The 13,935-nt window shown below is 42.6% G+C and overlaps 1 protein-coding gene across 1 annotated transcript; it reads right to left on the bottom strand.

Annotated features, from left to right (window-relative positions):
* Positions 1-3,118: 3,118 nt before the first annotated feature.
* On the bottom strand, positions 3,119-9,414 carry MTFMT (mitochondrial methionyl-tRNA formyltransferase). The gene is made up of 9 exons (XM_005521635.2): positions 9,283-9,414; positions 8,635-8,847; positions 8,121-8,243; positions 7,200-7,302; positions 6,573-6,648; positions 5,925-6,016; positions 5,305-5,386; positions 4,912-4,994; positions 3,119-4,603 (listed from the first exon to the last, which is right to left on the bottom strand). Exons 1-9 carry the CDS (start codon positions 9,405-9,407, stop codon positions 4,403-4,405), a joined length of 1,098 nt encoding a protein of 365 aa, XP_005521692.2. The 5' UTR covers positions 9,408-9,414; the 3' UTR covers positions 3,119-4,402.
* Between the last annotated feature and the right edge of the window lie 4,521 nt (positions 9,415-13,935).

Here is a 13,935-nt window from a genome sequence, read left to right on the forward strand (position 1 = left end):
GGCAAACACTGCCAATGAACTTTTGGGGTGCAGACAAGCCAGCAAGTCTCTGACACCAAAATTACCACCAAGAAAGATCATAAAAAGGTGGACAGTGCTATTGAATGCAAACTGGAATTCAAACACTTGCTCCAGCATGAATTTCCCTCTCCTACCCAATCTAATCCTATGGATATGAAACCAGTTCTATGCCTGTGCTACCATGCCTACAGCCCGTCAAGAGCATAGGGAATCTTTCAACAGTGTTTAACAAGCTTCAGAACAGTTTCTCAGGTCTGACACAGGGCAGGCTGAATTATGCTTCAACACATAAAAACACCCCTTAGTAATCCACTTTTTTATGCAAATTGACAGTTATTAAAGAAAAGCAGAAAAGGAAGAGCTGTGGAATACTCTGGCACATCCTTTTCATACCAATGAATTTAGACTTTGTGTGTTTTCTTTTGTGTCTAGTCTGCTGCAAGGGCTTGGCAGGAGCTGGAGCCAAGGCGGCCAGTGGGGAGCATTAGCTTGGATCTTCCCACAGAGCTCTTGGCTTGTGCAGAGAAATGTCTCTTCCCTCTGCTCCCCTCCTCTTCTGCAGACAGACAGCCAAATCCCAAACTTAGTTTCATCACTTTGAGAGTGAAGTAACACAAATGACTTCTACAGACTAACCCAAGAAATGCATGAAAGCAGGCTCAGGATCTGATGATCCCTGCGCTGCATGTGGGCTTGCCAGTCACACACAACAGAGTGCAGGGCTCTTCGTTCTGGGGAGAGATGTGTATTTAACAACACTGAAATGGTCACGGCCCTACAGCCTGGAACAACCAGGAGCTGTCCAAGTTTCCCCAAACTGTCCCCCTCTGCAGCTTAGCGCTGACTTAGAGGAACAAACTAATCTGTGCACTCACCGAGTCCCTGAGCTCTCCCAGGAGGCTGCTGGCAGACTGTGTTGGACACAGAGCAAGACAGAGGTCTCAAACACGAGTCTTTAAGCACTACCAACAGAAAACAACCTTGACACAGCCACTGCTCAGTGCTAACACTTCACCATTACTGATGAGTCACTATCCCAAATACATTAAGTTTATATAGGAGCAAAGCTACAGCAAGGTCCTGACAACTGCTACTCACACAAATTTTACACTACAGTTCAATGTCAGTTCTGATTCCTTCAGCTTGTGTTTATGGTCAGTGCATGGCAGTGTCCTTTCTGCAGCCTGAAACCTAGCCCACACTCCCACATATCCGAGAGCATCAGCTGTAGGAATGCAGGAAGGCTGGGACTCAGCTCCTCCCTTGGCCCCTTAGCCTTTGGACCACCAACCTTGAGGAACAGGCTGAAGAAGGAGACCTGGCTCCTAAACATCAGCAGGTTTGTGGCTAATGGCAAAGCATCTCCCATTAAGGTCACTTAGTTTCCAATCCACATTTAAATCCAGTAACCTATCCCTCCTGTTTTTAAAGGAAACTACTGCTTCCCAGAAGCTATCAGGATGCTAGCAGATAGGATAAACAAAAGGAGACATTCTTGTCTGGCCTTGACCAGCAAATTATTGGGGAATTTTGCAAAAAACTTTATAAAAAGGCTCAAGTACTTCTCCCATTAGTCACTTATTCTTTTTGTTTATTTGTAATGTATTCAGAAAACAGGAATAAAGAGGTTTCCTAGGAAGCAGGGGGAGTTTTAAGGTTGTGGAACATGAAACAGATGCATCTAAATGAGTCACCAGCATCCTAGGAAATATCACTCCCTCTACTATTTGAAATCCATGATGAAATCATGCCTATGCAACACCAGAGCCCTTCTGGTGCCCAAATATTTTGCAGTTCTGCCAGTAATTTGGTCCCAGTGACGTTAAATCAAGCCATAGTGGATGTTGGGTCTGTGAATACCTGCTGCTTTCCCTCTCTCCTCTAAGAGGAGGACAGCTGTTTTATTTTGCTAAGATTCTGTTCTAGTGGCCAGGGTAGCTGTACTCAACCTCATCAGCAGTACTGGGAATCAAATCACTGTCTGTGTTCCAGAGTCAACCCTGACATGCTATTCCACACCTCATCAATGAATGCCCCATTTTTGTTTTGTCTCTTCTGCAAAAATAATCAGATTTTCATTACTTACTGAGTTAAATCCCTGCAGAGCCAGGTGAAAGCAAAGTTTCCAAAGAGACATTCTAGCTAACAGCTGCCTGGGGAACACCAACTCCATTTAAAACTTCTCTACCATGCCAAAAATAGCATGCCAAAGACCTTTTTCATAAAAAATTAAATTAATCTTACCTTCTTTTGCTCCATAAAATGACTTGGGTAAAGCTGTGCATATTCAGAGTAGGACATCAACACAGTTAAACAACACAGAACGGTCTAACCTTTTATAACCTCTCACACAGAAAGCAAAATAATTCTTAAAGCAAACCCTGCACAGATCAAAAGATTGAGTTACAAGTACATGGGATCCTGGCTGCAATATGGTTTAGACATTATTCACTATAAAACAACTAACTGAAGGTGTTCTGTACCGGATTTTCACCATCTTCTGTCCAGCTGTCCTTGGTTTTCACCCAAAAGGGATGCAGCGAGCTCCATCTACAGGGATTCTGGGCACACACCACCTCGAACTTCCCAAAAACACAGGGAAACTTTTCCTGTTGCTTTATGCTTTAGTGAAAACCAGATAATTATTGTCTGCCAGCAATAGGTTTCACACCGGGCATGACCTAAAACTGAGGATGAAAGAAACACAAAGGAGTTAAAAGAATTTTCCTCAAGTCACTGCTAGGAAGAAGCTGCTGATTTAACAGTTTGGATATCTTAAAAGCTTTTAACTGGGACTCTTGCCTGAACTTTTGACACTGTATTCTTTCTGCGGGAGTCATGCCTTGCTGTTCATTTTGCTCAGGTTATAATGAACAAGCACTAATTTTCCAGTGCCTAGGGATCTGGAACATCTGAAAAGTTGGATCCTGAAGCATTGAAATTGTTGAGTTCCAGTTAAGTAAAACACTTCTCTTAAGTTCAAAACTCTTTATCATTAGTGCTTAAAATTATCTCTAAATTGTGGTGGTGGGGTTTTGCCATACAGTGAGGTAGCAAGCCCCAGAAAACACTCCAAAACATCCACCATCTTCACAAACACACAAAAAACTCACTGACCCACCCACCCTTCTACTGGCATAATGTGGTTACTAACGTTTACAGACTAATCTGGACAGAGGAAAAAAAAAAGTGACTCCACAACTTTCACTTACAAAAAGTAGCAGGGAGCAAAACACAAAAATACATCATTTTCTTGGAAGCAAACTTGCCGGATTTAGAATTTCTGCAGCACAAACTGCAGCAAGTCTGTGGTCAGGAACAACAGGAATTCTCCACAGGAGCCTGACTTCCTTCCACCTTGCTGTTGTTCCCAGCTTTTGATTCTGATTCATAGGCTTGGATTTCTTGGAGGACCGTGTGTTTTGGAAAACCTGTCAGAGGCAGTTAATTGATGGACTAATGGCAATAGAAGAAAAATACTGCAGCAGCTGCTTTAACAGATGCTTCTTTAGAAACATTTTAATCCTTGTGGTATGACACATTTTTCTACATTTTTTTGCTTTTACTTCAGTAGAACCCAGAAAAAGCAGGAAAAAGTTAGCAAATATTAGAAAAGCTCCTAAGATACAGCCACTCTTTGCTCTGCTGTTATGCTCAGTGCAACATTACTTCTTTTAAGACAAGAAAGTGTAAGAATCACAAGTCTTGGGGTTCTTGACATGAAAGAAAATATAAATATATATACATATATATACCTTCTATATGCCATTAAGCAAAGACAGATTGAGGAAAATCTTGGATTAGATTAACAACTCCTCATCAGGTAAAAACCTCTTCCATCAGAAAGTGAAATAGTAGAACGTATTTTCTGGATGGAGGGCACAAAAATTTTAAGCGGGACATATCCCAGGATAGGAAAACAGAAAGGGGAAGGAAGAAAATCATCATGGACAGGAAAAGATTCTCTTATGTTCTCAGCTAAGTTATTCACCTCAATGTAGGGATACAAAGACAATTTTAGGATCCACAAGAATATCAAACTAGACAGTCTAAGGCTCAGTGAGCATTAGAAAAGCTCACTGGATTTTAGTATTTCCAGATGAAAGTAATGTCCTCAAAAAAACCCTGAAAATGTTGTATAAAAATAAATTTATTTCTCAACAGTGGAAACAGGGATTTATTCAATATCTACAGCGCTCATGGAGATTCTCTTCCTTAATGGGGAAAGAGAAGAAGTATCTTCAGGAACCCACCAAGAAAACATGTGCATGACAGTAAGATCAAACACTGTGGGAAGAAATCCCTTAATTAAGTTTCATGTTATAGGTGGGCTTTGAAATATTTTATATTACTATTAACTTACAGACATTAAAAAATACATTCATTGCTTTATATCCTTTGCCAATATTCCCCTCTCTTTCAGAGTCTTTTTTGCCGTGCTAAGTTTGAGTGTTTGAAATCTGCATTCCTGATGAACTGTTCTTGGATTCTGCTGGAACCAAGAGTGCATATATCCATTGTAGAAGTCAACTGCTGTAAGCTTCTTCTTTAAAACGACTGTTTTGATTCCAACCCAGCCTTCCTAAAAATAAAAACAAACAAAAAAAAGCAGTGAGCTTCTTCCATGTTTAAAGCTATCTTTAGCTCCCATAGGCTGGCTTACAGAATACATTTTATTCAGTGTCATCAGGCCTACAAGTCAAATTCTTGTTTGCAAATGTGCAAAGCCAGTTAATAGAAATTAAAAGTTTAAGGTATTAAAACATCTGGTACTGATCTAAACTAGTACAAAGACTAACAATGGACAATTAAGACAAAAGTTATGCACCACACAAATACTAAAACTTCATCTTTAGGGCAGTGAATATAAAACAAATGGAAAAAGCCTACCTTGCAGCGAGCTATCAATGTTTGGGACATTTTATGGAACAGTACTGAACCAGGAACAACTCCACATTCATTTAGTATTTGATCTAAAAGCAAAGAAAGATCATCCTGCATTTTTATGCCAATAACTACAGAAAATGTTTGAACCACTTCTGTTCCTTTGAAGGAAGGTAACCATCTTGAGTCACTATTTTGCTGAAAAACATTTTATTTTATTCTGTGTTTTTTTTTATAACCAAATGAACACAAACAATCAGAACAGTCATTCTCTGGCACTACTTCATATCTGATCCATGAACACTCACTAAGGCCTGATCAGTCATACACCTTGGCCCACATGGCACTCAGATTCCTAAAGAAAATGGTTTAAAAATTTAATAATTTAAGAGTAAATACCAGGAAAACCAGGGATATTGTCCACTTCCACAAAATCCAAGAGTTTAACGGTAGTACCCTTCCAGAGTGTCTGCAAAGGAAACTGGAAACAGAAACAGATGATATATTGAGAATATTTTCACATTTCCAGGCAATTTTTTCCTTAGGCAAAATACCTGTGATAATAACATTAAGGGAAAATTTAGCTGTATGTCTAGACAGATTTTCCTTATCAGACTTAGTTTTCCTTACCCTTCCTCAACTCAAACCACTAACCTATGCAGAAATGAGTTAAGCAATTAGCTACAACAGCTCTTCACTGTGGCTGTTTGCACTGTTTACTGCCATGCAGAAATGTCACTCTAGCATTCCAGACTTTCTCAAATACATCAGGGAAAATCTCAGAGCTAAGGAAACAAAATAAAATTTTTGAGCTGATTTCACACTTGGAATCAAGTCCATGAAAATTCTCCTGCACATTAATTCTACCTCTAATGATAAACTACCAGGATTTTAGAACACATGCAAGGTTTACAGAGGCTGAAATAACTAAAACTGATGTTTAGTGATTAATTAAAATATCTACACCAAACTCAGCCATGCTATAGGACAGTAAAGGGTTCCAAAAAATCCAGTCTCACCATACTTCCTATTGCACGATGCAGTCGAATTACTTGTGCAGCTGTTTGCTCTTCCCATTTTATACAACTCTTTGATATAGAGATTTTAGGAGCTAGAGAGAAAAGATAAATTAGAAGATTTCTTACTTTGCTTTGCATGTTTTAGTAAACAGCTATACTACTTTATTCTATTTTAACCTCAGTTTTTCCAGACCAATAGTGATCAATAGTTGCCATCCAGCCAAGATATCTCAGACAAGAACTGGAGAAAAGGCTTTGTAAATACCTCAATTTGGATGATTTTTTATTCTCAATTGTTCCCTTTATTTACCTTATGCACTGCAAACCTGTATCATGCTTACAAGCACACCTGTAACCCTGTCTGCATTACAACCATGAAGAACAACAAACGCAGATTTTGTGACATCAATAGTGATTTTGATATTGTACAAGGAACTGGAAAAAAAAACATTAATGTAGTAAGTCTGAAGAATTCTGAAGCATTTTTCTCCTGTGTGACTTTTTAAGCCAGTGAAGGCAGTGAAGAGAGCATATTGAGAAATGAATTTAAAAAAAATACAACCCAGCATGGCAGGAAATTTTAGTTTTCCAGCTGATAAAGGAAAAAACTGAAATGACAAAGTCGCATTAAGAACCATGTGTACCTACCAAATGTTACTCCTTCTTTTGGCTGCTCTTTTTTATTTTTCAAACTTTCAGGTAACTTCTTCAAAACTGCTAACAGCTGCAAAATTAAATTTTGTACAGAGTATTAGTCAAGCTACGTTCAAGAGATAATAAACAAAGTAAAACTTAATTTTTCAGCAGTGAAACTGCAAGCTTTTAGAAAATTGGCTCAGTATATTCAGACAATGTGTATCCTACACACAGACACAGTAAAGACATCCTTCACACTGAATCACAATTAAAAAACACAAGTATTTTTTTATGGATGATCTCTTCTCTGATACTAATCCCAGAACAGGACAAAAGCTGACTATTAAAATAAAAAAGCAGATATTCATTTAAATGAAAGAACCTGTACTGTCTCCACAGACAGGATTTGGGTTCTTCACTGAATAGAAACACAACAGCAAAACACAGGACTGATACTGACACCTGATCACAGACCACTGAGCTCTCCTCTCAGCAAGGCAAAATGCTCACAAACACCAAGTTTCACATCATCCTCCTCCTAAACTTGAAGCCAGCTCAGAACAAGATTAGTAAGAATTCTGTTTGTACATGTTAAAAGCAAAGTACCAGCCAGAAATTACACAGCTGGCAGGACTTTACCATGTTTGCACCCATCTTTGCCAACATCCCTTCCAGCTCCTGTGCTGTACAGTGGGGAGGAACAGCAATCTCTTCTTGCTTAATAATTGGACCTACATCAAACCTGCAAGGTAGAAAACATACAACCTTACTGGAGAAGCTGAAGCTTAATTAGCAGTTCAAAAGTTTGCATTCGGTACATTAGCTCAGTTACTAATTACCCTTTTTTATCCCCTCTAAAACTATTTTTCAGATGTCATTTCACATTATCAAATGGTTCATAAGACAACACAAGAGAATGCCAGATCTCTCTTGGCAGCAAGATTCTCCTCAGCAAGCTGAGACTGATATGAACACACCATTTACAGTTTAGAACATGAGATCTCAGAAGAAACAACCTGAAATACTCAGAGGAAATCTGTTTCACTTTCCCAGGATTTATTATTAGACAAGCATCTAAGAAAAAAAAGGTAACTAAAATAATGTATTTTCACAAGCCTTTTAAGCCAGAGTTTGGGCTGAAACTAAAACATTTAATCTCTTTCATGTCTAGACAGGCAATTTCTTGTCTTCTGTTCACTTACAGGATGTTACAGGTGACTCTGAAGTCTGAAAACCAGATCTTTTCTGTCCTGTCATACCAAGGCTATTGATAAAGCTGTGTGACTGCTCTCTGTCTGTTCCCTGAGATAATGTTAAGAGTTAAAGAAAAGCCCTGGAGTGCAAATTACACACTTATTAAAATACTGTAACTGTGGCAAATCTCCCATAGTGAGATGAACATTTTGAAGTGTTTCGAACTTTAAAATTAATCACATACACTAAAAAAAAAAATTGTGGTGGTTATGTAGAATGAGTTAAATGATGACTTCAGCAGTGATTATTTAAAGTCCTGAGAGGCAACAGTAACAGTGAGTCATATGCAAAGCACACCAAACCTACCTTTTTGGTCTTATTTCCATAATTGTCACCCCAGTCACCTTATCACCGTGAAGCACTGTGTGGACTATGGGTGCAGGACCACGCCATCGTGGGAGACAGCTGGGATGGACATTCAGCACACCACTGGAATGAAATATTCACAAGTTAGTATATGAATGGGACCTGAAACATATGCAAATGGAGTGTAACATATATTAACAGTGAAACTACAATCAGCTCATATCTTCTCATGTGTTATTGGCTTAAATATGCACTTGCAGGAAAAGTCACACTATATAAACTTCAGTTTCTCAGTGAACACAGAGAGACATGAGGAATAAAGGCAAACATATTCTGCTGAATATTTGCATAAATTTACACCCATGTGTCAAAGAACACTGAACTTCACAATGACAGCAATAGGGCTCAGGCTAAGCACATGAACACAGGGAAGCTGACCTCACCTACTGCAAATCACAGATGCTGCCTTAAAACGAGAGTGCAGCTTTGCTAACGAAGCAGTCCACACACTTACTATGGGAACTGCAGAATGAGGTCCTCGCTTAGAAGGCGTCCGAAAGATGCCACCACACCCACATCAAACTGTCCCACGGGTCCCGTGTGTGGCCACTCGTGCACAGGCAGCTGGAGCTCCCTGGCACAGCTCCTCACGGGCAGGTTCCCGGGCAGGCGGGAGGGCAGGGTCACCACCTCCAGCCGGGACACGAGCGAGTCCTCGCTGGGCTCCCTGAGGGGGAACAAGGTGTTGAAGGCGTCATGCAGGGAGACTGAGGTGAAGGCTGGGGCACCTCCACCCCTCGCTGTGCCCCTGTGCCAATCCCCAGAGAATCTGTGACCCTGGACCCTGTCACACGCCCAGGCTCCTTCCCCCCACTTTTCTGCCATCCTCCCTGCCCAACCCACGCTTCCTCCCGCGCGACTCCACCCCATCCCTCAATAACCTCTGAGCCTCATCACGAGCCCTCATCTCCCATCACTCGGTGCCCAGCCCTCTCTCACCCGCCCCAGCCCCTTCCGTGTCCCCTCAGGCTCCGCGCTCCTCACGTCCCCGTCCACCCTCAGGCTCCTCCCTCCCTCCCTCCCCGTCTCCCGTGTTCCCCTCTGCCCCTCTCTGGGGGCCCCGTCTCCCCTCGGACTCCTCTCCCCCGTGCCCGGGCGGTACCCGGCGGCCCGCAGGGCTCGCAGGGCGGTCACGGCGAAGCGGTCGGTGCCGAAGAACAGGACCCGCCATGGCGGCCCCGCCGCCCTCACGCCCTGGCGCCAGGCGCGCAGCACCCGGGCCCGCATCGCGGGGCTCCCGCCGCGCGCGGCGATGACGCAGCGGGACCCGCCCCGCGGAGGGGCTGCCCTCAGCACTGAGGCGGTGCCGCCATTGTCATAAAATCAGGGTTTTGGGCGAACTTGAGCTGGAAGGAACCCACAAGAATCATCGGGTCCAACCCGTACCCCTGCGCAAGACACCCCAATAATCCCACCCTGTGCCTGAGAGCGTTGTACGAACGCTTCTTGAGCTCTGCAGCCTTGGGGCCGTGACCATTCCCTGGGGAGCCTTTCCAGTGCCCGACCACCTTCTGAAAGCCTTTTCCTGACATCCAACCTAAATGTCCCCTGACTCATCTTTGTGCCGTTCCCTGGGGTGCTGTCAGTGGTCACGAGAGTGGAGAGAGCAGTGTCTGCCCCTCTGGTGTCCTTTGGGAGGATCTTGAAGACCACAATGAGGTCTCCCAGTCTCTTCCAGGCTGGACCCAACAAGCGCCCTCATAGAGCTCATAACATCTTCCCTTCCACACCCTTCCCTGTCCTCGTGGCCTCCTTTGGACACTCTCTAAGAGCATAATACCTTCATATTGTAGTTATCCTGAAGAAGACTGACAGGGGATCTTGTTAATGCATAAAAATATCTCCTGAGATGGCAGTGCAAGGGTCTTTTGGGAGGTGCTCAGCAACAGGATGAGGAGCAGTGTCCATAAATTAAAATACAAGTTCTATCTCAACGTGAGGAAGAACTTGTTTATATTGAGGGTGGCAGGGCACTGGGACAGCTGCCCAGAGAGGGTGTGGAGTCTCCTTCTCTGGAGACCTTCCAAACCCACTTGGACACGTTCACCTGTGTCACTTGGTCCACATGAGCCTGCCTTGGTAGGGGCTCGGACTGGGTGATCTCCAGAGGTCCTTTCCAACTCTTAACAGTTCTGTGATCTTGGTGTGGGGTGGTGGAAGCCATCAGGGTGGCCCTCAGGGTCTGTGCTGCCCTGAGGCTCCAGCCCCAGAGAGTCCATGCTCATGAGTGGTGTCACCCAAGGCCCCTCAACCCTGATGAGGAATTATCCGCGCTGCCTCGGTGTGAAGATAATGTGGAAAATGTCAGGGACTGAAAGGGGTGTTGACCCCACAGCCACTGATCTGGTTCTGACAGCATTTGAAAAACAGATTTCAGTTTCTCACTCCATGGGCAGCTTCGTTTTAACAGTGACAGTAACTCAAGGAATGTTTTCTTGTAAACGATGGGGTCAGAATCACCACTTAAAGAACTGTCTCCTCCCATAACGTAAGTATGAAAATATTTTATCATTCTGCTAAGTACATTCTTTCACCCCATGGGAAGATGGTTTATTTGTGTAGCTTTTAATGTAAATCACATACACAGATTCTCTGCACATTTAAATCACTGTCTATCCTACAATCTTTGACACTAGGAATTTCTGCAACAAGGACTGTGAGAATCTGTAAATATCCTATATGCCTGTGAAAATATGTAAATTACTTGGAAAATGGGTGGCAGATTTTTATGGCAGATACATGAGGGAAGGATCAATAAAAAAAGTGAAATATTACATTGTACTATGCAGTGCTGTGTATATTCCTTCCCTTTTTCATGTCTGTTTGCTCACCATTAGGGTTTTCTTCTCTAAGACACTGAAGATGTCATTGTCTCCTGTGATGGTAATAAGAAGAATGAAAAATTGCTATTACAGGTTAAAAAAAAGTCAGGCAATCCTAACAAGGGTGCTTACATTCCTGCACCCTGAGAAAATGAGAATATGCTGCCAAACACTGAGGTAATTTCCTAATCAGTATGTAAAAATCAAATATGCAAAAAACTTAAAATTCTCTATTACCTGGGGAGTCCTGTGAAAATACTTGGTTTATTCACAGGCAGGACACTTAACTCTGGTCACCTTATCTCAGTGTGTACATTAAAGGTTATAGTAAAAATAAATAAAAATATAAACAAGAGGATAGCAAGGATGAAGCAATGGCTTATGTTAGAGAAGAGATTAAAGCTCCCAGCGTGGTTGGAAGGTAGATTGGAAAGAAGGGAAGGCAAACAGTCTGACTTATCATAAACAGGGAACAATTCGTCATTGCACAATAACTAAGTGATTACAGCCACTCATGGCTGTCAGGCCCCAAACGAGAGGAGCACTGTTCAGCACAGAGTGTAATTTCAGGCCTTATCTCAGATGGTGAAAAATTTGACCTCATAATATCTCAGATGCTGAAAAATATTCATAGTTTCCAGAGGCAGTGAGGGCAATTGCTGGAAGAAAGGCTGGAAGGAGATGTCCTGTGTGGTGACAGCAAATACTAGTTCTCTGAGGTCTTGGGTGAAGCTCTGGATTTATCACAAACACTTCAGAAAGGCCAGGGATGTATGTGTGTGTCTGGATTGCTCAAAAGTTGCGAGTTTGAACCCAGAATCCAGCTGCTGCTCAGCGTTAATTTCCAGGTATTAGATCCAGGCACTGAACATGTCACTGTGTGTTGAGTTTCACCTGCTGTTCCTCCAGGACTTAAGCCCTGAGATGGATTCTCACTTCTGGCTGTAGTTAAGGCTCCTGGGAATGCTGTAACTCCATGCTGAGATTTTGCCAGGCTTATGCACAAACTAATTAAAGTTTAATTTGCAGTGAGTTTTTGAAGTGGACTTAAATACCCTCCAGTACACTTGCTCCCACGTAATTCATCCCTGGCTCTGCTATGACAGCACATTTCAAACACATTATGGCTGTTATTCACTATTATGTCTTTGACACAGTGTTTGTGAATTTTAACCAAAGATTATTTTGATATAAATTTTTTCAGAATGAAAGCAACTATCTCATTGTTTCACAAAAATAAAATAAAAAAATCTGTCTTTCCTGCTGCATTTGAACTCTGCTTTTGTACATGGAAAAAAAAAAAACACAACCCTGAATGTTTAGTTATTCTGTAACCAGGCATTTCAGGTCAAAGACACTGAAGGGATCAAAAAAGATAAGCAAAATTAAAACACCAAGGTCAGACAAATTCTTCCCAAGAGTAGTGAAGACAAATCTGAGGAGGAAACAGAACACAAATCAGATCTTATCTCCACTTTGCTTCCTGGCCAAAGATGCTGAAAGTGTCTCCAAGAAGTAAAAAGATATCTCCCATTAACCAGTGCCAGGGTTGTCAGGGGAGACACAGAATCACATACTCACACCCTGGCTGGAGAGGAACGCTTTTGTCGTTCTCTGGAAAAGGTGAGGATTACTGGGCACAAGAGCCAACTCTAACCAGTGGAGAACTGGTTTTATTTGTGTGTACATCATCTGAGTCCTAAACATATCTCAGCCACCTACCTGCATGCTGACCCTAGATATATACATCAAGCCATGTAGAAAATTGAGGCGAAAAGGAACCTTCTGGGGTTTTGCAGTCACCATCCGTATGTTACAGTCACCTCTTCACCATGGCCAGTGTCTCCATCCCTCTACTCAGAGGTTGTTCTGCAGGGGCCAAGTGTCTTCTTCGTGCATTCCCAAGGCCAGAGGGTTTGATTGTGAGACCACTCACTGTTCTGTCCATGTGCACCCTTTCCCTAGCAACGAAAAGCTCACAAAGATGCTAGAAAAGTGTTTCCCACTGTGGTAGTACTTCTAAAAAGATCCAGCTGGAATTGAGAGGGAAAGACAGCACGATTTACCATGTTGTGGGATGTCCTGGATGGACATGCCTCCAGCAGCAGGCAGCAGCTCTTGTTTCCTGGGGGATGCGTTTCTGAGCTCCCATCCAGTTGCTGCCAGGTTGAGGCTGAGCAGTGAAACATCTCTGGGGAGCACACGTCTGCTGGGTGATATTTCACAGGGAAACTCTGCATGTGAGATGGGATTCAAAGGATTAATTGCAACAGAACAAATCTTCAATCCCAAAGATCATAGAATGGTAGAATAGCCTGGGCTGGAAGGTACCATAAAGATCATCTCATTGCAACACCCTTGCCGTGGGCAGGGACACCTTCCACCAGACCAGATTGCTCCAATCAAGCCCTGTCAAACATGGCCTTGAACACTTTGTTTCAAGCTGAAAAACAACAAGAACAGGACAAACATAAGGATACTACACCCACCATCTGTGGTTCAGCTGGAGCTAACCAGCTCTATGCGTCCCAAGCCCATCGGGGAGATGCATCTCTCTTGCTTTGCAGTGTGCAGCTCTATCCATGAATCATGTCGTTCAGGGAGGAGGAATCCTTCTTTCCCAATGTGGCTGGCACAAAAAGCAGCACATCCATCTGCAGAGACCCTTAGCAGACTATTAACTTAGCCAGGCATTACCAGTACCTGTGAAACTGGGATGGCAAAGTTGTTTGCTCTGGTAAAATTCTCTGACAGCCTTAGAATGGTCATTCATTGAAAAGAAGAGGGGGGAAAAAAAAGGATAATATGTGTTTTATCAGGACATGCTTCCTGTATGCAATGAGGACTGAGCCAAGTGGAGTGAACATTATCATTTATTTTAACTGCAGGGTAACTTATTACTGAGTGTCATTCTACTCAGCTTGCTCTTTTAA

The sequence above is a fragment of the Pseudopodoces humilis genome, chromosome 16, assembly GCF_049639895.1.
Source record: "Pseudopodoces humilis isolate 2021_Gansu_Grassland_sample_001 chromosome 16, ASM4963989v1, whole genome shotgun sequence".
Taxonomy (NCBI): domain Eukaryota; kingdom Metazoa; phylum Chordata; class Aves; order Passeriformes; family Paridae; genus Pseudopodoces; species Pseudopodoces humilis.

Coding starts and splice junctions, on each gene's coding strand:
- MTFMT (XM_005521635.2), bottom strand. CDS start 9,407: ATGCGGGCCCGGGTGCTGCGCGCCTGGCGCCAGGGCGTGAGGGCGGCG. Junction 8,244..8,634: donor CTCATTCTGCAGTTCCCATA/GTAAGTGTGTGG, acceptor ATTTCATTCCAG/TGGTGTGCTGAATGTCCATC. Junction 7,303..8,120: donor ATGGAAATAAGACCAAAAAG/GTAGGTTTGGTG, acceptor TCTACCTTGCAG/GTTTGATGTAGGTCCAATTA.